The sequence below is a fragment of the Trichosurus vulpecula genome, chromosome 9 (genome assembly GCF_011100635.1).
Source record: "Trichosurus vulpecula isolate mTriVul1 chromosome 9, mTriVul1.pri, whole genome shotgun sequence".
Lineage (NCBI taxonomy): Eukaryota > Metazoa > Chordata > Mammalia > Diprotodontia > Phalangeridae > Trichosurus > Trichosurus vulpecula.
In genome coordinates, this window is record NC_050581.1 from 170,995,189 (window position 1) to 171,021,316 (window position 26,128).

At 39.0% G+C, this 26,128-nt stretch overlaps 1 protein-coding gene across 9 annotated transcripts in view; it reads left to right on the plus strand.

Moving 5' to 3' along the window:
- Positions 1 to 26,128, plus strand: part of FOXP1 (forkhead box P1) — a 684,912-nt gene that overhangs the window by 588,695 nt on the left and 70,089 nt on the right. For all 9 annotated transcript variants that reach the window (XM_036737503.1, XM_036737504.1, XM_036737498.1 and 6 more), the window contains one exon: positions 1,925 to 2,135. In XM_036737503.1, coding sequence (XP_036593398.1) covers positions 1,925 to 2,135 — 211 coding nt within the window. The remainder of the gene's footprint in view (positions 1 to 1,924; positions 2,136 to 26,128) is intronic.

The window sequence follows — 26,128 nt, forward strand, 5'->3', positions numbered from 1 at the left end:
AGATGACTTAGCTTTAAAAGGGTAGATATGTTGTAGGAATATCTGATCACTTAATGTATAAATTGAAGCTTCCTTTTTAATATATATTAATTGCAAATACTTAAGCATTTTTGTATTTTTGTGGAGAATAGTTACCAGATACCAACTGTTTTTGTTAATGCCACTCTCAGAAAGGCGGGGAAGGTTATTGGTCTGCTGTGCAATAATTTACTCCTCTTTGATATGCAAACGATCCACGGTGAATATAAAAAAATCCTATCAGACTCATTTCACAGTTCTTAACCACTTAGATTCTCTGGAGTCTATCGCCTCATTAGACCCGTGCTCTCCAAAGCTAGCATAATTAAAATCTTTAACAGTTTAGCAAAGTAAAGATGTTTGGCTGATCACGTTGAGATGATTATCTATCTATTGTATTCTAAATGACAAAAATAAATTAAATTTAGACCTTGGCATTTTTTATTATGTGTTTCAAATGAATATAATGCATACAGCCTTCTCCTTTAATTCAATACCTTAGGTTGGTTAAGATACATGCCAGTTTCAACTGCTTTTATAGATTCAGAAAATGGCAGATTTCCTAGGATGGCTGTGTTACGATTGATTGAAACAATGAACAGTGATCCAAGACACCTGGAAATGGGGTTCTGCCACAGGCCAGCCTTGAAACATGCAGGAGTTCCATTTTTAGGTATCCTTTCAGAGGACATTGTCATTCTGTAGCTGCCCTTGTAAATATTTTTCTCCTATATGTTTCCTAACATGAAATGTGTCTTATTTATGTGGGATTTGGGAATTTGGTTCAGTGGAGAAGTGTCATCTGATTAAAGGTTAGGTCACCCAAAATGGTGAGCATGACATATGGATAATGTCTCTACTTCTCGCTGGGAAATTCAAGTTTACACATGACATATGTGTCTTAAAACCTCTGTCCACTTTGACCCCTTTAGAAAACAACAATTTTTTTTATTACCCAGAGCTTATTTAATGTTTTCATTTTACTCTTGAATGGCTCATTAGCATTGATCTAAGAAATGACAGTAATAATAGTGTTACTTGTATAAAAAGTTATACAGTTTTTCAGTAGACACATCCATCAATTAAGTGAGAAGTCCTAGAAACCAAAATTAATGAGGAAGATAGGTGTGTTAATGAAATAATCATAGTATAATCAATTTGACTGTTAAAATTTGAAAAGCATTTCAGGAAGACAATATGAATTCATAATTTATGTCTAAAAGTGATTAATAAAAACTATATTTAATAACAAAGCTATTTGTCATCATTTAAGGCTCAAGCACAAAAAATTAGTCATGTTGTGGTTCATGTTGTCATAATACCATAGTTGAATAATTTTATCTCAAGTCCTTCCTTGTGTCTTAAAATGAGATACCAGTTATTCACTTTAGCAAAATTCATGAAAAAAAAATTTGGATGGAGTCTCATAGGGTCGCAGATTTAAAACTAGAAGGAATCTTAGAAGGCATTCAGGCCAAGCATCAGAAGAAAATCTTAGCCGCACTGATTGGAAAAGCGCTAGGCTCCAAATAGTGGATTTCTAGTCCCAATTCTGCTCTGATGAGTGATCTCATTCACACAAGTCCTTCATTTGGCTGGACTTCAGTTTTCTCATCTGGTCAGTGAGCGGCGTTGTCCCAGACTTCTGCAGCCCTTTCTCTCTCCCAACGTGCTGTGAGGACCCAGTTTTAAAATTGCCTTTCTAGCTACAGTTGAACAAGAATCCCATGTTAGAGGCTGAGTGGTTTTAACAGTAAAGTATAAAGCCTTTAACGCACACACACACTCAAAAAAAAAAAAAAAACCTAACACTGGGCTTTGTTTACTGACTCTTTGATTTAATTACTGTTTGAAGAGGACGGAATTAGCTGTTAATTGATTTAATTATCCAATTTGTTTGTTTCAGGCATGATTCCAGCCGAACTGCAGCAGCTCTGGAAAGAAGTGACAAGCTCGCATCCAGCGGAAGAAACCCCAAGCAACAACCATAGCAGCTTGGATCTGTCTTCCACATGTGTTACCACGTCCTCTGCACCCTCCAAGACCTCCTTAATAATGAACCCCCACGCCTCCACTAACGGACAGCTAGCACCAGTCCATACTCCTAAAAGAGAAAGGTAGGAGCCAGGGCTTGGCTGCAAAATGGTCATCTATGTAGTGAGCGGCCCTTAAAAGGCGGGGGCAGGGGAGGGTGGGTTTCAAATACCTCCTTTTATTTCTCCGATCTCTAATTGGATTCATGTGACTCGAATGTCCATGTAATGACTTAAGAATTTATTCAATATAGACTGTGGTGTGAAGCATCTAATTATTTTCACTTTTTCAACATGGCATTAGTGCTACTGTAGACATACCCCAGAGCTTATGGCAAGGGGCCTCAAGATCCTTCTTTCCTCGTTACCTTGGTCTTGTTCAGAGCCCCATCTTCCTACCAAGTGGCTTCAGCAAGACACTTTTTGGTCCGTTTCTCTGCTGTCTTGTGAAGAGAATAGGTGAATGCATTCAGCCTGGACTACGAATGTGGTCCATGGTCCTGTTGGAGATTAGGGCCTTGTGTTGTCATCAATCAGGATTTGGTTGATACCTTAGGTATCAAGTTGGCACAGTGAAGCTACCACTCCAAAGTTCCAAAGAAGCTAAAAAAAATCAGTAACAATTTTATGGATTTGGGTTTCTGTTGTATAAACATATTATATAATTCAAAATACCATTGAATATTATTAAATATTTTAAAATCAATTGAAATGTTTCATAGCTGCCATTTTTTGTGGTTGTTGCTGAAATTTTACACTTAAAAACACTTTGCCTTCAGTTCACCAGACATTGGTTTAAGGCCCTACCCTACATAAGGGGTGCTATACTAGACAAAGGGGAGGAAGACATTACAACACCTGCCTTAAAGTCCCTGTTTGCAATTAAGTAGGGAGATACAAAATTGGGAGGAAATATCTACCAAATCAGGTGAATATTCCAAGGTTGTCTGAAATTCAAGACACCTAGTTACCCCCCCAAAATTATTAATTAAATTTGACAAGGGCCCTTCAAATAAAAATATTTATACCCAGTAACACTCTATTCAACAGGCATTTATTAAGCACCTGCTGTATGCCAGATAGTTTTTAAAAACCATGCTGTTGAAATGCATAATATACCTGTAATCAATCAACAAAAATGTCTTAAGCACCCAAAGCTATATACTTTGATTTTCTTCTCAGATCCTTATACTTGCATATATTTTACACCAGTTTCATATTTGTGTCCTAAAGAGTTTTTCAATATGGTTTCTTAATAGAATTTAACTTCCTTGCAGACAGGGACTCCCCCGCCCCCCCCCCCATTTTTGTTTTTGTATCCCTAGCACCTGGCTTAGTGACTGGCACATAGTAGGAACTTAGTAAGTACTTTCTGAATTGAAATGTTTGTTAAATGGGACAGAGTTACCTTTTTGTTGTTGTGGTTCCTTATATACCCATGTTAATTAGCTTTTAAAAATTTTTAATTATTGCTTTTAAAGTTCCACTGTTTTTTCAAGTAACAAAATTTGTTGAAACTCACAGGTTTCTTTTGGGGGGGGGCGGGGAGGATCACTTTATTCAAACCATTCTTAAGAGTGTAGAGTCTAATGATAAAAAGCATTACATCTATTGCATTATGTAATTCATACTATAAATCATTACCCTTGGTAACAAATTTGTGATATGTGATATGTCATATAAATGTTTTCTTCAGAAAACTAAGAAACATTTTTGTCAAATGATTTGAAAATTGGTACAATAATGGAGAAGAAGCAAGTGATTTAAATAGTTGCTAAGCTTAGTAGCTTGAGAATGGGCTGGTGTTTAGAATAGAATAAAGCAGGTGTCAAATGGGAACCTTTGGATGAATTCAAGCTTCTCTTGATGTCAAGGGAAGGTAGACGTATTTTTACATCCAGAAGTCAAGCGTGGCTCTTTCTTCCTGTGTCTGTTTATGTTGCCTTTTGTAATATTTTCGGAAAGGACAACTTCAGATAGCATAAAATAAAAGGTTCTAGATTTAGCCTTGCCTTTCTTTTCTTTGATGCACTAAGGCTTATACCATCCATTTAGGACGGAGTGATTGAATTACATCTTTCTCCGTAAGTAGAGCAGGGGACTGTACTGCAAAGAATGCCCACTGATGCACTTAAGGTTTTTGTTGCAGGCCTGTCGGCCCATGTGGTGCCTGCCTACATTTCATATGACACACAAGCCTCTTCTTGTTTAGATGCATTGCATTTAGTTTCATGCTAAAAGGATATATATCTGTAGTTGGTATAGGAGAGTGGTAGATTAGCAGTGAAGAAAATGGGAAAAGAATAGCCCCTTTTTATGTCTCAAGGTACATTTAAGAGTAAATGGATCCAAGGCAGGGGCAGAGTAATTCCAGGAGCTAAAAGTTTGTGAGATTCTGGAACGTTCATTTGGACCCTCAGAAGTTAAGTTGAATATATCAGTATTCTGAAGACTTGTTATGGGGGGAGGGAGGGTATATTTTAATGAAAAGTGTTCATTTTGGCAGTGTAGCTTTACAGTGAATGAAATTTGGTAAGGAAAAGAAAGGGAAACCCAAAGAAGAGAGAGGAAGCATTTTTTAAATTATAAAATACTGGGCAAGATTCATGGACTTAATATAACTGTCAGGTCACCAGTCACTCTATTTCCAGTACTCTTTTTTTTCCACTCCATTCATTCCTCAGACTATCTGATAGTTAACAGAGCGAGGCATAGTAAATAGTGAATTAGACCAAATAGCAGGAAGACTTGAGTTCAAATGCTGCTTCTGACCCTCAAGGAAGGTGTCTGTATCTCAGCTTCACCATCTAGTAAATAAAGATGAGAATGACATCTGGGGGGAATACTGTTGATTAGTTATCCAACACGTGTATGCATGCTGGCATCCAGACGAAACAAGAAAGTCTTGTCACTCGGCAAAGGGTTTCAAACTGATGTCGTTGGTGATGTAGCACTATCCTTTTCATTGAGGACTGAGGAGCAGTAGCTCATTCTTTTCTCAGCCGTTACTTTCTTCCTTCAAGTTGTCTCTGGCCCAGCCTTTGAAGGTCCCTTCCCTGCTCCCTAATTTGTTTGCCCCTCTTATATAGAAGCTGTTTCATCATTTGGAAATCTCATTGGGTTTTGATTTAACCTACTTCTTGAAAGCAGCTTGCATGGGCTCTTTCTCCCCATTTTCCTAACACAATAGTCACTAGAAGTAGGGCAAGGCAGTGCTGGGGGGTGGCCGACAGAGTGGGGCACATGTCTCATTTATGAATCACTAGCTGATACACCTGTGGATAATCCACAGGTGCCCAACATTTGCATTTAACTTTGAAAATTCCCTTTCTCAAGACTTTTTTTTTGTCCTGTGCTTTCCTGGGCTTTTTGAAAGCAGTGGTGGTAGCAGAGGTGGCAGCGGCAGCAGCAGCAGCAGCAGCTCTGTGGTTTGGTGCACAGCAATCTGTTAAGGAGATAAATAATCTGCTTTGGCGTGACACTCCTACTCTCCTCTTTAATTTGTCTTACACAAGGAAAATTATAATTAAATCATTCAGGGTAAACCCTTGAGTGTAGAGAAGAAAAAAAACACACACTTTGGTAAAGATTGCCAATAGAGACCAACTTCCCTGTTGTGCCTTGCAGAGACATTGATCAATATTCAGCACTTTTAAAGGAGGAATATTTCATATGATTTGTGAGGCAGATGCCAAAGCTCAAATCAAGGCTTGTTAAGATCCTCTCCTCATGTAATCACGGGCATTCAGCATCATTAGAATTCAGCACTAACACTCTGTTTCATGCTCTGATTTGACTCAGACAATTCAGTAATGTTTATTGTGCTGATTAGGCATAAATTCATCCAGTGCAATAAATGTACTTCATTTGTCAGTATCTCAGAAAGAGTTTTCATATGCAAGACACAGCATCAAAAGGGGCCATTGCCACCGGCTCCTCTTTTTCTCGCCAGTGTTTTATTCTGCAGTCTAGATGACTTGCAGTGATTGACATATTTACCATGATACTTTTAGACATAAAACATCATCTCTAAAATTTACTGGTTATCAGTTTTGGAAATTACAAATTCAGGAATTTACGTAAATAAAATCAACACACTGCAAAGGTAATGTCATTAAAATACCAAGTCTGGCCTGGTCCTTTTGATTTTCTTGTATCAAAGTTGTCATGTAATTTCACCTAGCATTCTCTTCCTGAAAATTTCAAATGTGACATTGTATTACACAGCAACAACAACAAACACATTGCCTATAAGTTTAAATAATCACATATAAAATTTCATTTGGAAACTAGCTCATGATAAATCAAACCAGGCATTCCACTTGTCTTTGTGTGGAAAGTACAAAAGTTTCTTCCTTTGAAATTAAAAATAAAACTTAGATAACTTATTATGTCCCTATTCATTAGGTCCTTCAAAAATGGAATTAATTTACAGAATCTAAATCATTTAAAATTTAAAATCATATATAGTATGCATACATGCATGCACACAATTGGATGGAAGAAAAAAAAGGTACCTGTAAAAATAAGACTGTCTCCTTTAGTTGGACTCCTGTCTGGCTTAGTAACCTTCCATTTCTTCATTTAAAATATTAAATGGTCTTTATTTTAGGTGATTACTGCGCAACTCTTTATGACTAGTAGTTCTGGCCATTTAGTAATTGTGAACCTTTTTTAGTTAGTTAACTTTATTTCTTTAGTAGAAAATAGTCCCACTTTGATGAAGAAGAAAATATCTTTTAAGCCATGCAATGCTAGTGGTTGCCCTGTGTGGCACCTTCTTTCCTGGGGCAGTATTGCCTTCTCAGGAATGGGTGACCCATTAGAAGCACTTTCCTAGATGAGGTCTAACATACCTTCTGCCCAGGAACAATACGATTCCTTTGCTTTGTATCCTAGCCCTCTGTACTACATCCCACTATACGGTAGGCCTGCCTTGCTGCAGTTTTCCACTTGGCTGCTGACGTCAAGGATTCTTTGACAATAACCTCTCAATCCCTTTGCTTGGTCAGCGGGCTTCATGGCTCTTTCATTTAATGCACTTTCTCTGTTTGTTGCCTCCAGACATACATTTGACTATATAAGAATGTAGTTTCTGTTTACTGGGCTGGTCATTTTCAAAATGCAAGTCATTTTTGAATACAATTGTGATATTTACCACTTGACTAAATTCTATCCTGATATGTAAAACCCAGGCAGTGTTTGGTAGGGTTTACAATAGAAATTTAAAATCCAAGACTTGTTTCTAATGGGGTAGAGGTTAAGAGGTGGGCAGAGAGTGGGCAGCTAGCTAAGATGTCGGTCTCCCTTGACCCTGAACTCCCATCTTAACCGCTAATCCTGATTTCAGCTCCGATCAAGGGCTTTTTAAAATGTAGGTGGCCATCTCCGGGCATCCTGATCTATATCTTGCCCCTGGACCCAGATGGCACCAGAGGAGAAAGTGAGGCTGGTGACCTTGCACAGCCCTCCCTCACTTAAATCCAATTCACTTGCAAGTCATGGCATCATCTTCCTGATGTCATGGTCCTCTTTGAGAACAAGGGACAAACAACAACAAAATGTACATTCCTATTTTCTGATTACTAGGGTGGCTAGTGGCAAAGGCAGGAACAGGAGTAGAGAGCCACAGCACATAAACATGGCACAAAAAGCTCTATGTGAAGTGACTCATTGATCCCTCTGAATCCCATATGGTTGCAGATATTCTTAATGGACAGCACTGAGTTGCTCAAACCAAATAGATATACTGACCATACTAGCTCTATTAGAACATTTCGGACGTCTCTGTAGGACAGTAAGAAGGTGAGTGACTTTGGAGTCATTGGACCTGAGTTCATTCCCCACTTTAACATTTACTGTCTGTTTAGCTTTGGGGAAAAATACATAATCTCTGTGTGTCTCAGTTTCCTTATCTGTAAAATGAAAAGGTTGAGCTAGACAGCCTTGGAGGTCCTTTCCACATCTTGATCTATGATCCCATGTAGGTTTTCCTTCATGTAATCATTCAGAATTATTTTGAGTATTTTCCCATTGATACTATGCTAAGATTTTACACATACATTTATATGTATATATGTATATATATATATATATATATATATATATGTATATACACATACCCTTATCTATGTATATAATCAAAATGTATTCAAAGGTCTTTGAATGATGACAGCTCGTTAGACCTGAAGAATCTGACAAACATCAGAGAGCCTCTTAACATCCGAAATTTGCTACTTTGGAGTGATGTTGGATTTCTTACTCCCATCAGAAGCATGTTTAAAGTTCTAGGAATAAATCCAGTGAACTTTATCAGTCATATAGCTGGCTAAATTTTTCCTCCCATTTTGACCATGTATGTTGTTTGAGGTGTTTGAGACTTGAGTCATTGATGTAATATCACTGTTTGTCATAAAACTGTACATTTAGATGCCTGTTCTGGAAGGTTAAGAGAAATTGCTTAGTCTGGTGATTAAAAAGTTATCTCAGAGCCAGGAACCCAGGACCTGGCTTCAGATTCTGCCTCTGACACATCGTGGTTGTTTGACTCTGGACAAATCACTTCAGCTTTGGACAGCTTCTCTGAGCTGGTAAATTAGAGAACACCTACAGAACTACATTGATAAAAGTAGTTTCTTCAAAGGGAGTTCTCTACATCAATGAAATCAAAGGTATGGAGGGAGATATGGCTGGATGGATGAGCAAATGGATGCATGGATGGATAGATAGGTAAAGAATGATAGATAATATCTATGTATATAGAAAGATAGTTATGGATACATAGATATATACAGAGATACACATGCATTTAAGTATTTGCTGGTATTGATAGTCTTTCATTGTCAGCAATGTGTTTATCTCAAGTATGGCAAGTATCCATTTTAAGAGGGAAATTAAATAGTTTGTATATTTCGTGGCAAGGTCTTTAATCTTCCCCACTTCATTCAATGTATTTCGTCCCGCTTTGTGCGTAATAAAAGTGATTGTGTTCTATTCTAGTGTAAGCATTTTTTTTGGTTGTGGTTTTTGTTTTTTGGAGGTTGGTTTTTGTTTTGTTTTGGTTTGGTTTGGTTTGGTTTTGGTTTGGTTTTTTTGTTTTGTTTTGGTTTGATTTTTTACCATCCTCATTGATTAACAGCATTGACAGAGGGCAGTCCCAAGCTGTCTAGTTGTGGCTTTCTTGCAAAATAACTGATTGGTGGTAGTATTGCCTGCAGAACTAGTATTTACCCACACCCCTCATTTAAGTGCCACCTGCCATCCTTGCCGCCCACCTGATCTCTGCATCTTCCTGCCAACCGACAAACCTGCATCGTTTCTCTCTTTCTTTGTCTAGTTGTAGCTTTTAGAAGGAACACTTGGAAGATTGAGTCGAATGGTCGGTAGAAAGATTTGCTGCAGGTTTGTATGGGCCCTGTGGGACATTTAGAGGGAGGCTAGTGGCAAAGGTAGGAATAGGAGTAGAGATCTATGGAGTATGACCATGGCATACATACCATTACAGCTCTAGGTACTAAGCCATGAACACTGATTTTACTTGCTTCATGTAGTTCTGTGTGAAGTGACCTGTTTATCCTCCGAGATCCAGTATGGTGGCAAATGTTTCCAACCAACAGAATCATGGCATCATAGATCTAGAGTACAAAGGGACCATCTAGTCCAACCTCTTCATTTTGCAGGTGAGAAAACTGAGGCACAGACTGGTTAAGTGACTTGTTTAAGGTTGTAATACGTAGTAAGTTGCCAAACTAGTATCTGAACTGGGGTTATATTATTTTAAACTCTGAGTTATTTTCACTAGACAGTCTGACCTCTCGGAGCACCCACAGTCTAAGCGTCTACCCCAAACATGAAAGCTGGTATAAACTATTACCTTGTTTTTAATTTAATTAAAATATTGGATTTTTTCTTTGCTATTGTGTGCCATCAGTTACTGCTGGTGCCCATATATGGGTGAGAGGAAACTCTCAGGGGGACTGAATGTAGTACTAAGTTACCTTCTATCATTTAGGCGTTCAGGGAGTCTAGAAGAATATCTTTAAAATATTGGACTATGGTAAGAGAATACATTGACTGGTTTTCTTGCCTTTGGTTGCTGAATGATAAAAATCAGCTATTATTGTTCAACACCTGTCAGAATGTCACATAAAATACTGAGTGCCATTTAAAGGTAACATACTGTTGTTAGACTCTTATGTTTTCTGATTTATTGTGTTTTAATGACTAAAAAAAGCTTTTCTATAAAAAGAACATAATTTATACTGCATGGTAACTTCATTTTCAAAACAGTATCTGCATTTATTTTTAAACTTTCTTAGATTCTTTTGTAAGAACATTTTTCCCCCTCATGCCTGATTCCCCCATGACATAATGATTTAGACCTAAATCTCTCCTCTTACCCTGTATTGCAGATTTTTTCTGATGGTTTTTGAGACCCTTCCCTTTTTTCATTTCTTTTGTTTTGTTTTCCCCTGCCAAAACACCTTGGGCAGGAGATCCTGTCTTCCTATGGGTAAAGAAGCTGTCTCCCCAACCTTTACCAGATTAAAGGCCTAGGAGGTCCTGGAATCTCATGGTCCTTCATTAACTGTGGGGGCAGAGATAGGGTCGAGAACCCATTGTAAATCAGAGGCAGTTGAGAGAAACGTGGAGGCTGCCTGAATGGAAATCTTAGCTTATGCCTGTCTCCCGGGACTGGCAGAGATGCCCCCCTCCTTAGCTTTCGCTCGGCAGCATAGTTCTCTTGGTTTTAACATGGAAGCAAGCTACCACTCATTGGGGTAATGCAAATGATGGTGTTTCGTGTGTGTAGTCTTCTTCAAGTTCTTTTTTCTCCTTTTGTAATCAGTCAAGGCATAAGTATATTATAAAGTATATTCTCCTCATTAAAACAATGGTGTAAGCTCACAAAGGGAAATTGTTCCTATGTGTTCCAGCTTGTCATTCCAAGCTGTGTGAATAAAGAAGATAACTATTCCGTTGGGAAACTATTTCAGGAATTGAGCAACAGATATGCTAGCCAGAGAATTCTCTTAACTGTGATTTTCCTTTTGTGTGTACTCAAAAATAACATCCTGATGGGTCCTTAAATGCCATTTCATGTACAGAGCACAATTTCCACAGCACAGGTGGTGCTAATATAGGACAGTCCCCCAGGCACTTGTCGCCAAGAGTTGTACAGCTTGTTCAGTGTCTGCATCCATATGGCGAGCTGTCCCATTCATAGAGAGACAGTGTAGTGGTGCCTGTGGGTGCTGTGGTCAATGTAGTGTACAAAGGAGATTTTAACTCTCAGCAGCCTATGTAATACACTTTGTTTTATTGGAGATTAGGGTTCTGCCATTAAAAAATGCATCAATTCAGAGGAAACACCAGAAGACTCTTTCTGCTTTTTTCTCTCCTTGTCCCTTTTCATTTTGAGCTGCACATAGTTAACTCAGCAGGTGTAATTCTTCAGCATAAGAACTTATTTATTAAGTCACAGGAAACTTTCTCGGTTGGTTATAAATGAGCAAACTTTGAATTTAAGAATTGTCTGTCATTTACAGAGTTCTTCTGTATCCTTTTTTGAAGTAGTGGTATTTTTTTCTGTCTTCTTTTACAAACAAAAGAAAATTGTACAGTCAGCGGAACAACATGGACCCAGGTTTTTATGGGTCCTACCTAAGGTGCCCCTCCCTCCAACACCCCTAAAAATACTCCAAGAATCAGTTTGTCATCAGTTTTCTCAAGTCTCTCTTTGTATCTTGAAATCAGAGAGTAAAACAATCCCCAGAGGTGTGAGGGCTGCAAAGGGAGAATCAAGTGAACAGGATTTCCCACTGGAGAGTGGAAAAAACAGTCAGATTTTAAAGGCACTTTAGAAAATTCACCAGAAAGCAAAATTGTCTAGTCCACGATTTATAAAACAAAATGTTGTTCCGCTTTTGTGTAACTATTTGTGTTCTTGTTTCATAGACAAACAGACACCATAGCAACAGTAACACATGATATTTATACTACCTGCAAGACAGAGCACTTCCCTAAACAAATAAAAGGCACACTTTGTGACCTTCACATTGCAATCCTGTTTAGAATACAAGCTCAAGGAGGTTCTGACCACTAACAGGCTGGCTTTTTGGTTTGGTTTTGTTTATTCCTTAGTTGCTTTTTTGCATCTTTCACATCTGTTGTTAATGTTGAAAAGAACTGTAAAGTGTTTTGTGACACAAGAAATTTTTACCTACGATGAGGCAGCTGCCTTCCAGAGGCCATTTTGTTCCTTTCCTAAAATTCTGGTTGAATATTCTAGGACTTTGATGTTCAGCATAAATACTTTTGATCATGTGACGAAGAACTCAAAGTCTAGAAGTTTCCTGCTTTTATAACTCAAGTTCTGTATTTTAGTACACATGATCCCCTATATTCTACTTACATTTCCCCTATGAATCACATTTATGACAACAAGATGTCTCATGTTAAAGATCAGTGTGAGAAATAAATGGCAGTGTACTTTAATTAGAAGAAAAAATTGACACCAAGATGCTGGAATAATCCAGTGTCATTTGAATAAATTAGAGGATTGTAGAGACAGAAATAAGATGAAATTTAGCAAGGGTAAGTGGAAAGTTATCCATATAAGAAAAGTTTTCCAAAGTACACACTTCTCCAACTTGGGCAGATGTGCCACTAGTGAAGGAACTTCAGTGCTTTAGAGAATGAAGATTGATATGAGTATCCAAAGTAAAGCCAATTTTAAAATAAAATTTGGTAGTTGAATAAAACCAGGACATAGGTTTGCATAACACCATTTAAATTTCATTTGAAGTTCCCTCATATATTTTGGAAGTACCTTGACCTAGGAAGAATACAAAAAAACTAGACAAGAAAGCAGACCAACATGATAAAGGGCAAAGGATGAAAAGGCCTGGGGGGAAAGATTAAAGGGAATTAAGTACTTCACAGTGTTTGAAACAGGAGCCCCTAAATCATACATCAAGATCCCTCCAGACCACATGTTGACTTAGAAACCAATATTAACATTATCTGTATTCTATCATATTTGTATTTATTTTGTTAAGTATTTCCCTGTTGTACTTCATCTAGTTTGGTCCACATTCAGAATTGTTGCGGGCTCACTGGCTGCATGTTCGATGCCTTTGGTCTAGAGTGACAGATCTGCTATCTTTATCCATCTTTTCTATGAACTCTACTATTTTTTTAGTGCCAAGCAAATTACAGAGATGTGGGTACGAACTTCAGGAATTGATCATATTGAGAACTTATCTTGGTACATTGTAATGGCAAGCAAAAAAAGTCCCACTTTGCTTGCCATTACGTACATATTTACATGTACATATGCATGTATTTGTGTGTGTCTGTGTATTCCAGAAAACCTGGTTCCTAAATGAGACTAAAAGTGGTCTTTTCCTTTTAATAAAAATCAACAAGAACATGGAGGCAGTGTTTAGTGACTTGAGTAACAGAGAGAATGCTTTATTGGATGTCCTTTTGGAACTGAGGTCACTTGAGGTGTGGGCTACATTCTGGTATCTTATCTTTCGTGTTTTCTTTATTCAGCAGGCATTTAAATTAAGCATCTACTGTGTACATGGCTTTGCTGTGGGAGATTTTCTTTGTAAGAACGTTCCATGGTTGGGGATGGAAATAGCTCTGCCACACGGTTTACAAAGCATTTTTCGTTTAGAGTACTGCGAAGTAAGTATGCAAGTGTGATCTTGGTGAAGAGAGAAGACTGGACTTGTGATTAGGTGTCAAACATCCCTGGTATGGAAACTCCCTCTACCAGTACAGAATGACATGTCTCTTATAACTTACAGAGAATTTTCTGGAGCACTGAGTTGTGACTTGCCTATGGTCTGTGAGGCTGTCATCTAGTGTGTTTTGGAGTCTGGAATTTAGATAATAGATTGAGAGCTGGAAGGGACTTGGAGGTTCCTAATACACCACCTTCGTTTTACGTAGGAGAAGCCCGAAGCCTCCAGAGCCTCAGTGACTTGCTCAGGGTCACCCAGGTAGTAAGTGGCAGAGCTGAGATTTGAACCCATGACCTTTAACTCAGGTCAGTGACCTTTCTACTGCTACTCCCCACCCAGGTCTTCTGAACTTCAAGGCCTATCCTCCAACTCAACAGCGTTCTGCTAAACCAAATAAGGATTATTGACCTAGGAGGAGACTGAGATCCAGAGATTAAGTGGTTTGTCCATAGTCACATAGCTAGTTAATGTCAAAGTGAGACTTGAAACCAATTCATTTTTTTAAACTCCAGATGTTGTTCTTGATAATTGCTTTAGTCATCTTGAATGATGAAAGATACATAATGCAAAATAAATTTGAAAAATAAATAACAGCTAGCTTTTTATATATAGCACTTTAAAGTTTGCAAAGTTCACTTTATAATGATGATATCATTGGATATTCACAACTTTGTGAAGTAGATACTTTTATTATCCCCATTTTGCAGATGTGAAAACTGAAGCCCCGAGAAGTAAAGTGACTTTCCCAGGGTTACATAGGTAGTATCTAGTCTTGCTACAAACTCAGGTCTTCCTGATTCCAAGGTCTGGGGCTCCAGCTGCTGAGACACCTAGCTACCAAAATTCTAGAGAATACTTCTAAGGCTGCATAGAAACAGCAGAAATCTAGTGTTACTCCCTGATAACTAGCCTCAAGCCAAGAGTACACTGGCTTTGAAGTCAGAGGACTGAGGTTCAGATTCTTTCCCATCTGCTACTAACTATTGTGACCTTGGATTGAATTGAGTTGCTTCAGTTCTCTGATCCTCAGTTTCCTTCTCTGTCAAATGAGAGGTATTAATTCCTTTCTAAGATCAGCCAGAGATCTAAATCTATGATCCTGCCCCCTTTTATGCCAGCCTTCTTCTCCCTCTTGCTTCTCAGTTCATAGAACCACAGGATGTCAAGCTGGAATGAATCTTGAAGAGTGTTGATAAAGAATTCAGCCCCTAAGAGGTGAAATGTCTTGCCTTGGTTTATAGAAGTATTTGGTACCACAGTCAGAATTTGAACTTAGATCTTCAGATTCTTAATCTAATACTGTTTCCACTATCCCATGTTGCCTCTTTTTTGTACTCTCATCACTTCTCCTTTGGTCTATACCAAATTATAAGTTGACTCCTGCAAATGGCCCAGAAAGTTCTAAAGAGTTAAAATTAACAAAAGCTATTAAGACTGAAAGTTACATTTCCTAAAGAGCCGTCAGTTCCTATGGCATATGGGCAGCGTTCCATGTAGGCACCGTGACTCACCATGTTCAAACAAACATAATAGGAATGTCTGCCTAACAGTGTTAATAACTTTTGGATTAGAGGTCCCTGAGTATGTATTGACACAGTTGCTCATAACCACTCCTTGGAAAGCATTATTTTAGTCTTTTTTTTTAATGGAGGTAATGTGGTAATGCTGTCTATGCAAACTATAAGTTACAAACTCAGCAGTGAGTCAGGATTGCCATTATAGGTTCCTGATGAAATGTGGCAAAGGCCTCTGACTTTCTTGTTCCTTCACTTATCACTAACTAAACACTGGCCTTCTGACTTTTATCACCAGCCTCTTCTGTTCTGTATTTATGATTGACTGAGGAGAATGCACCAGTCAGTTGCAGACACAAAAGCTCAGTTTCTACATTCTATTGTACTGTAGCTCTGGAGACTCCTGGGCTTTTGGAACAAAAATGAAATGTTTTACCCTGTTTAACTCACCATGTTACAATGGTTGTAAAAGGCGAGTAGTGTCCAGTCTTACAAGCATAACCTTTTATTCTGTTTACCCTTAGATCCATTACTAAAGTAGCAATTAGCCATTTGCTGCCTCCTTGCTTTAGAGCATAATAAATGCCAAATGGACGGGTTGGTACTTGAAAACAGATACTGCAGTGTGCTCTGGCCTTTAGGTGGATAACACTCTTCTCTCAGGGTGAACCCCCGAAGCTCCTGAGTTCACATATGGAATACAGGTTCTGTTTAAGGTAAGGAAAGTGACTCAGAATAAACTCAAGAGTTATATATACCATATCTGCAGGTTTGTGCTATCAAGGAGAAAGACTGATTTTACTCCAGGACTTCATGTGGGACTTTGGTTCCTATTAGGATTCTGTATGATATTGATTGAGCCTGGAGTCACCCTAAATGACTCAATGCTTTTCAGTAAGACAGTTCAGAGGGAACAGGGAGCAGTCACATTTGACCTTCTGTGCATTTCTTAGAATACCACTAATTTTTCAAGATGGCTGTGGTCCTCATGCACCCTAACCTTGCTCTACTCTGAGCTGTACATTTCACAAGGATTTAATTGACATAGTCTAGGGATACCTAATGGGTTGGTTGTATGTTTGTGCTTTGCAATACACCCAGACCTGTTGATCTCCTTATATTCATCCCCTAAATTCCAGTAATGGTCTGTCGGTATTTTTGCTAGCTTTCCAAGAGCCAAATCACTGGGCAAATATGTGGTGCTGTAGTTCGGTAAAGCTCAGTAGTAAATAGAATAACTTCAGCAAATCACTTAACTTGTCTGGGCCTCAGTTTCCTCAACTCTAAACTAAGGGATCTGGACTAGATGATCTTTGAGGTCAAATAAAATAGACAAATATGCATGTATTTTTCCTAGCCTGATTAACTTTCTTTAAGTTGCTTGTTACCCTCAATTCAGAAAATATTTATTATTTTAATAGAGTGTTTCTTTATTGACCATTTATGTTCCCATGCAGGGCATAATAGGCTGCAACAAGCTGACAATTTAAATCCACCCAAAAAGTACAGTCCCTGAAAACAGTTAAACAAAACAGCATAAAAGTTTGATTGTGACTGATAACAGATGCACCCTTACACTTTATAGTTTACTGTTTGTTTAAAGAAAGGAAGGGTGTGTGCTTTAACTATAATAATTAGTATCAACGCTGTCCATTGTTTTTTATCTGAGTTTTGTTGCTATGTTAAGTTGTTTTCATTTGGATAGTTCTATTCATTGAATATATTCTTTTAGCTCTTTCTTTTCTCCAGTTTCCTTTATACAAGCTCTCCCTTATTTCTCGGAATCCTTCGTTTTCACCATTCTCTATAGTCCAGTACTGTCCCATCACAATTATCACACTTGAGTTTGTTCAGCCATTATGATCATAGGTTCAAAGAACTGTATCTGAGAGGGACTTCAGATGTCATGTAGTCATACCTCCTCATTTTTCAAACTTGGGCCTAGAAAGGTTATGTCCTACCCCATATCACCCAGAGAGGATTTATCAGAGCCGGGGAGTCACACTCAAACGTTTTGACTCCAAGTTCAGTCTTTTATCCCCCCATTTCTGTGGGCTAAAGGTTTTATTTCCAGACTTTTGTTGTTCCGCGTAGTGTGGATGTGGAATTTTCTTACATGTTAAACATTTATTGAACATTTACTATGTGCAGAATACGCACACAGTATTGGGTATTAGGAGAGAAGTCAAGTGTAGATGGTGCAGGTTTCCACCCTTATCCAGCCAAAGAGAGGCTTGTGACGCATGCAGAGATAGGAGAATGTAGGGTCCAGGTGTAAGGTCAGAGATGTTAGCATTTGAAGGGATTGGGGAGGCTTCATGGCTGAAGTGGCATTTGATTTTAGGTTTATATAAAACCTAACTCAACAAGCAAAGAAGAGATACTTTGGGCTTAGGAAACAATGGGAGAGGTTGGAAAACAGGTTTGTGTTATAGAGGGGGCACAGTCCAGGTGTCTGCAGCAAAGTACCCAGTAGGGAGTTGTGTGAGATAGCAAAAAAGGCAGGTGGTCCCCAAATTTGATCATAGAAGTTAGCTTTACTTTTTATTTTTATTTAAAACTTAAAATGATTAAAAGGAGGGGAGGGCATTTTCATATACATAGTAGTATCCAGAGAAAAGGAAGAGTTAACAATGTCAGATGAAATGAGGGAGCCTGAGGAGTGCACAACCTTCACTGAGTAAAAAATAAACCATATGTAAAACATAGAGGGAATGACTAAAGATAATGTAGTATGAGAATGCAGTGGACTGTTTTCGTGCCAATGAAAGAACATATGAATTAGTGGTGGTGAAGGGGACTGCTGTATGAAATGATTCAAAATGAAGGAAAGAAAATTCAAATCTAATATTTGTATTAACTTCAAAGTATATTAATAACGGTCATAATCACAAAAAGTCCAGAATAATGCACAGAAGATAAAAACAGGATATCAAAAAGAAATAGGATCTTTTTGTTATGACCTTGTTAAAAATATGTACCTTTTAGAAACACTGTAAATACTAAAAGTTTAAAATTTCAATTTTTTTTATTCTTTGTGTATTTGAATGTTTTGTTGATTCTAAGTTTAGAATTTTTTTTTTAATTTAAACTGTGAATTTGGCGATTAGCCTGTCAGAGGTGACTTCTAAGAGAGCAATTTCCATCAAGTGGTGGGAGGTAAAAGTCAGATTGCAAGCACTTGAGTAGGTGGTGAAGTGGAGGCATTGGCATAGACAGCTCTTTCCAGAATTTTGGCAGAGGGCAAGAAAACATGTGGGTTGGCATCTGGATGGGGTAGAAGAGTCAAGGGACATTATGTATGGGATTGGAAAGACCTTTTGGACAGATAAAAAAGAACCATTGGAAAGAGAGATTACAGGAATGCCTTATAAAAGGAACATTGGCTTTGGCATCGGAGGACCTTCATTCAAATCCTGATTCTACCATGTACTTACTTTTGGAATCTTTGGCAAATCCTTTAAGCTTCTTGGACTCTGTTGCCTCATTTGAAAAACAGGGGCTTGGAATTTGTTTCTGGGATCCCTTCTGCCTATAGGTCTGTGATCCTATGAAAAGAAGCCTGACTGGGGAGCAGGGGTGGGATAGTGCTAGATAAAGATCTCAGGGTCCAGGTAGGGAAAATAGCCCTCATGAGGAATATGTGTGACTTCTACACCTGTAATCAAAGGAAGAAGGAGAGAATGGATAATAAAACCAATAAATTTGGGAGGTGGAAGAGCCCCTGTCAAATAACCAAAATCATGTGTTACACAATCAAAGGAGGATATGTGTGTGATTTAGGGCTTGAGCAGATAGTGAAAGGTTGGAAACAGTAGAGGAGAGAGAGAAAAAAAAAACAGAGACAGAGAGAGCGTGAATGCTCTGTAGAACAGCAGTGAGAATCCAGTGAAGTCATCCCTCATAAATATTATAGTGGGTGAAATCAGTTTGATTTCTTGACTTTTTTCCAGCAATGCTTAGCAGCCAAGGGGACAAGAGCAGTGAAATCCAATGGTGGTGTTTACCCAGGGGTAAGGATTAGCAAGTCAGGAATAGCAGAAGGTCATCTACTCTAGGATGGTGGCTATTAAATCATTGAAGTGACAGACCATGGAGCCAAGGCTGGGCTTAAAAGCAAGCAGAGCCTGAACTGGGGCTCTAGACTGGGAAAAGAGGTGAGAGTCAGTTAGGGGAAGGTCAAGATTGGTGTAAAGTTCAGGTTTAGCTTGAGTGCCTCTTCCCTTCTCTCCTCAACCCATGAAAATGACTTTGTATTTACTTCGTATATTTTTTTTTTTACTTATTTATCTGAATTCGTGTTGTTTCCGTTTCAAGTGACGTAAGCTCATTGAACTCAGGGACTTCCATTTCTCTCTTGGCCAGACATTATATTAGGCACTGAGGGGGTGCAGTAGTCATTTTAATGATAATAATCCCCATTGAATTGCATTGACATTGTGGTCTAAGAGTAAATTTTAAGTTCTGGTCCCAGAAGGTGTTGCAGTCCTTAAGAAGGTGAGGTTTCAAGTGTCAGAAGGAAGTTAGGTGTAAAAGGAGTTCTTTGGGCTTGAAAGGTTATGCAGTCAAAATGTCATAGAGTTTGCCATCATGAATACTGAAGTCTTCAAAGAAGATGACAGAATGCAAAGGAGGACCATAAGTTAGATCCTAAGGACACTGAGAAAATTGGGCTAGTACCAGGAAGTCAACAAATGACAGCAATCAGGATGGTCAGAAAAGAAGCATGGACTCCAAGAAAGCAAAGCTTATGATAATTCACGGTCAGATAATGCTTTAAGGTTTATGAAGCATTTTCCAGCAACTATATTGAGTGCTGGAATAGAGTGGAGGAAACACTGGACTTTGATTCATCCATATCCCAATGCTGCCCACTTTGGACCAGTCACATCATGTCTTCCCTCCACTGTAAAAATGAGATGCTTAGCCTAGGTGATCCTAAAGGGCACTGCCAGTCATCATCAATGGTCTTCTGAGTGTGACAGAAGTAGATAGGGCCCCTCACCTGTGGACTCCAGGTCCTTCACCTCGTTGGCTGTAAGTACCGATGCAGGTAGAGGAGTAACCAGGAAGCAACAGGATGTCCAATTTTTCTGGCCCTATGAGTTGGAGTTAAGTGGCTCAACCTAAAGAGCAGTCATAAGTGATTTCATGTTAATGTAGGAGGACTCCAATGAATTGCTTCAGGGATCTGTGCTATAGAAGATCTTGTGAGACTGCCAAATCTAGCAGACATTTTTATTTACAATCTTTGTCTCTGTTGATTTTAGCTCCTTGTTAGATACTTCTCTAGGCTTCTGTGACTCTGCTCGCTCCTGGTTCTCCTGCTACTCATCTGATCATTCCTTCTCTCTCCTTTGTTAGATCTTCATTCAAGTCATGCCCCCTAGATGTACCCCCAAGGCTTTGTCCTGGTCCCTCTTTTCTTATCCTTCTATACTATTTCCTTTGGTGATATCAGCTTCTGTGGATTCAATGATCATCTCTGTGCTGATGATTTTCATATGTATTTATCCAGCCTTAACCTTCCTCTTGAGTTCAAATGTCACATCTCCAACTGCTCATTAGGTACCTTGAACTGGTACTTTATAGTTGTCTACTGTAGTGAGCTTAGCATGCCCCAAATGGAATTTATTATCTTCTGTCTCAAACCTTCCCCTCTTGCTAAACCTCTTATTACTTTTGAGAACCCTGTCATCCTCCCAGTCTCTTAGGCTTGCAGCCTAGGTTTCAGATTTGCCTCCTCCATCTTGTTCCCCTAATCCTCTCTGTTTCCTACTTTTGCAACAGTTCTTTCATGTGCCTCCTTCTCTCCTCTAGCACAGCAGCCTTCTGGGTGACCTCTCTGCCTCAAGTCTCTCCCCATTCCATCCATTTGGCTATCAAACTACAGAGCTATGTTACTCCCTTATTCAGTCAAGTACAATAGCTCCCTGTTGCCTCTTCTGTTTGGCTTTTAAAGCCCTTCCTAACCTTTTCAGTTTTGCCCTAGAGTTCAGAACAGTTTGTGAAATTACAAAGAGTAAAATATAGTCTTGATAGGAAGGAAAACTTCCTAATAATTGACTGTGAAAAAGTCCATTGGGAGGTAATGAGCTTCCTCTTTTCAGAGGTCTTCATATACTGTGTTTGAACGGCCACTTAGGTGATCCTGTTGAAGGGATTCATTTTCAACTGTGGGTTGGGTTAGATAGCCTCTGAGATTCTTACTGACAGGAAAATGTAGGTGATTCTGGAGAGAGTAAAAGAAAAGATACCTCCATGGAGAGGATATGTGGTATCTTTAGGAAAAAGCCAGGTTTCATTTAAATCTAGGTTAAATCTAGGAAGCATAATAGTAATGATAATAATTATTACTTGTATGTCCATTTGGAGGCATGAGAAAATTTAAATTAGTCCTACCTTTGTTGATGAATGCTATTCTCTCTCTTTTGTTTTATTTTTCTGATCCATATCCAGTTTTCCTTTTTGTCCCTATAATCATGGAAAAGAAACCAGAAAACTTGGTCCATGTATTCTCTTCAAGCCCAGAATATGGGTGCTTCATAGAAATACTTGATTGAAAGTTCAGGAAAAACAATGTGTACTTTGCTTTATGGTGACACTTCCTTGCTGTCCCTTTTTAAGTCATTCAGTCTTGGGTGAATTTTCATGAATGCATTAAAGTGAGACCAGATCAGAAAAAGAGTTCCACAAAGAGTTAACGCGCCTTATTCTAGATGTAAAGTTAATGTCATCTCTGAGCCTTGCAGTAGTATAATGCATGCAGATATTAACAATAATCTCAATCTTTTAAAAAGCACAAATCTGGCACTTATTAGCCTAATTCACAATCACTCCAATTGCAGGTTCTACACATGAATATGATATCACGAGGGAATGTGAAATCCTCTAATTAAACATGATTTAAAAAGCAGCAGAAAATTGAGATGATGGGAGTTACAATGAATGAGAGTCAAGGATTCACTGCTTGAAAAACTGGGAGATGCATACTTGTTACACTTTTGTAGAGAAACCATCTTTATTCAGTTAGGTTATGCCTGTCAATGTGCTTTTGATATACATCCTTGTCCATGTGTTACCTTTCAAGAGGCATAGGACTTCTAATTCCACTGTTTGCCATTGAGAGCTCTTCATAACCTTACCACTTCCCTCTCTTTCAGTCTTCCTACACTTCACTCCCCTCCATGTGATTTCTGATCCAACTCACCCAGCCTGCTTTCTGCTCGTCTAGTGTACCATCATGTACCTTTACCCTGGGCTGTCCATTCTTGGAACCTTCTGCTCCTGCACCTCCACTGCTCAAATGCCTCCTTCTGTAGGAGGTCTTTCCTAGTGCGTCAGCTGCTAGTACCTTCCCCTCTGAGATTTCCTTACCTCTACCCTGCATGTATGTTGTACCTACCTTGTAATTTATGATTCAGTTCCTTGAGAGCAGAGTCTGTTTCTGCTTTTCATTGTATCTTCAGCACACAGCACTGTGCTTTGCCATATAGTTGGTGCTTAATAAATGCTTATTAATGGGCTGGTTGTGTTCCTGGAAAATGAAGAAGAGCTCAAGTAGATTGGAGCAGGGGCTGTTTCCCTTCTGCCTCATTGTCCCTCCCACCTACCGCTGTTCCTAACACATGGTCAGCACTTATGTTTGCTTGGGTTTTTCCCCAAGAAGTGACGGCTTTTCAAGTCAGAAGTCTAGGGTTCAAGTCCAAGCTCAGCCTTTTCCTAGCTGTGAGAACTGGGCCTTATTTTCCTCACCTGTAAAATAAGGAGGTTGCACTAAGTGATATCTAAGGCCTCTTCCAGCTTGAAAACTTTGATGTATGCTCCTCTGAAGGTAAAAATTCACTGTCCTTAGCTATTTATGGAGGTGGAAGAAGAAAAGCCATGAGACTAAAAATTGTTTATCTTCTTCCTATGGCCTCAGAATTTTACCTCTTTCCATGAATAGTCCATGCATCTATACACAGGTAGATAACATTTTCTCTTGATTCCATCCATACTAGAACACATGAAGGTACTTCTGTCCGCTGCACTTTTTAGAAGCAAGCTCATTCTACTTCCATCGGGAAACCATCAAATAGTAGATCTCTAGGGATATGGTGCATTTCAGCAGCATGGACTTTAAAAAATTGCCTGGAACCAAGTCCTGCCATAGCACCGTTCTCCTGATCCTAGGAATCCATGCACCACCTTTACAGCTTTCGAAGGGCTGCTGGCATTACTGACGAGAAGAGTAGCTTCCATTTTTTTATTGTGCTTTATTGTTCACAAAGCACTAAGATCAAGGTCATCTGGTTTCATCCATTTGTGTATACAGTGGAGGAGATGGTGATTTAAGCCTAGGGACCTGTTGTACCAACTAGAAAGTTAAGGTCTTAATTCTTTTTTAACTCCTGTAAAACATTAACCTAAATAAGTAGAAAGTTGAGGTATAATGCTTAAGATTGTAGTTCTTATTTAACTGTTAGAAAATGTTGACGTAAAGGGAAGGAATACCTCACAGATTTGGCCCCTTCTTTGGGATGTTTCCAAATGAGATTTACAGACTTACTAGTCACCACTAAAAAAGTTTGCAAAGTCTAGGTGTGGAATTGCTTTCACAATGTGCTATGAACAGAATGGGCATGACTAGAGTAATAGCAAAGACTACATGCTCTCCCCCCCCCCCCCCCCCCCCATGAAAAGGTAAGCACCTCGAAGGTAGAAACTATTTCCCTTTTGTCTTTGTATCCACCAAGTTTAGCACAGTGCTTTGCTCAAATGCCTTCACATCTTGGTTACCTTCTGAATGCTCTGCTGATTTAGCAAAGATGTTTTGAAAATAAGAGTCTAGATTTGAATGTAGTAGCTGGGCCAACGTGATATCATACTGATATGGGAATTTCATTTTAATATAAGGCCTTGAAGCGTTTCATATGATATGTCCACAAATGGGAGGGTAGTTTCTGAGTGGGACAGTAAAAGATAGCAATGTGGAGGAGGAGATGTTTTGTCTGGCTCTCTGAAGGATGGCCAGGACTCCAAAAGGTGGAAGTTCAACTAGGTGCATTCCAGAATTAGGAAATGAGTTGAGTATGAGAAATGGGAGTGTACAGTTTGGATGGAGCATAGAGTGCATGTAGAAGAATGCATTGATACAAAGCTGGAAAGCAATTGTGTTAGAAAAGTGTTGAGTGCCTTGACTACTAGGCTAAAGAATTTGGTCTAGAATTTATTTTCTAGACAGTAGGAAGTCATTGACAGGTTTTAAGTAGAATAAGGGTGACATGTTGATATGAGTTCAGCCATAAGAAAGCTCAATCCAGCCCAGACACGAAGTCTGAACTAAAGAAGATGGACCCTGGAGATGGGTGAGAATGACAACCTTCACTAGGATGTCCTAGTGGTAAGAAAGAGAAATTTCAAGAGAAGTTCATGTGGAGAGAGAGAGGACACAGTGGTATTTTGCAAAAGTTGGAAATAAAATAAAGAGGCCTTAAATCTGTGGCTTTTGCTAAGGACGTCGTAAACCCCTTGTTAGGATCTGCTTTTATTTTGTCTTTGGGTTCTCAGCACCCAGGACTGTGCCTTGCACATAGCAAACTTACACTATTTGAACCAAGTGCAGATTATTGTATACACTTAAGTCTTTGCTATCTTTCAAAGTCAGGCCACAGACTTTTATTAAGCACTTGCTATGTGCCAAGCACTGTGTTAGGTGCAAGAGACACAAAGAAAGGCAAAAACAAAAGTTCCTGAAAAAAATAGTTCTAGCAAGGAGACACCATGAAAATGACCAGATACTTTCAAGATATGTCTGGGGACCCCATATCCCAAAATATGGAAATAACATCATCCCCTAAAAAAAAGTCTCTTTGAGGGTGATGATGTAGTCCTTGATCCCTGAACAGCAAACAGCCAAGAATTGTTGTCCACCTTGGTCATTATGCTAGTATCCACTGTGCCTGGCAAGAGTAATAGAAGTCCAGCCTTTCCTCCCAAGAGCCAAGAAGTAGGGGCAAAGGGACTAAGTACAGAAGAGAAAACAGAAAAGGGTGAAGAGAAGGGAAAAAAGCAGCAGTGAGGCGCTCACTGATGATCAAGAAGAGATCGAGGTATGAAAAGAAGGCTGTTCTGCAGTATGAGTAGGGGGCGGGAGCATGAAAATAGCCACCTAATGTTGTACAATTCTTGAAAAGTATAAGATGTTTTCTCTTTGTGTGTATACTGGAGTGCCCAGCGGAGGTTGGGGAGAACCTGGTAGTGAAAGTCTGAGCCACAGTACTACAGCCTTTGTAAGCCTTAGTCAATCCATAAGCATTTATTCAGCACCTACTAGGGCCAGGGGCTGTGCTAGGTTCAGGAAATAACAAATGGGACAATCTCTGCCCTCAGGGAGCTTTTAATGGGCGTGGGGTGAGGTAGGTTGGGTCTGGATGTTCTTACAAAACAATACCAAACAGTTAAATAAAAGGTCATTTGGGAGGGAGAGTACTAGAAACGTGGGAGGAGATGGTGAAATCAGGAAAGAGTACTTGGAGGAAGTGAGAGATTCTGTGAGACAGAGGTGAGGAGGTCGTGTATTCCTGGCATAGCCGATGGCCAGTGCAAAGGTTTCTTGATAGGAAATCTCTAGTGCTAGGTGTATGGAACAGAGAGAAGACCACTTTGATTGGATCATAGAATATGGACAGCCTGGAAAGATAGATTGGGGCCAGCTTGTAAAAGGCCTTTTTAAGAATTAAAAAGGAGTAATTTATTAAAATTAGAAATAACTGGGAACCACTGGATTTGATCGAGTAGTAGAGTAAGGGGTGTATCTGGATTT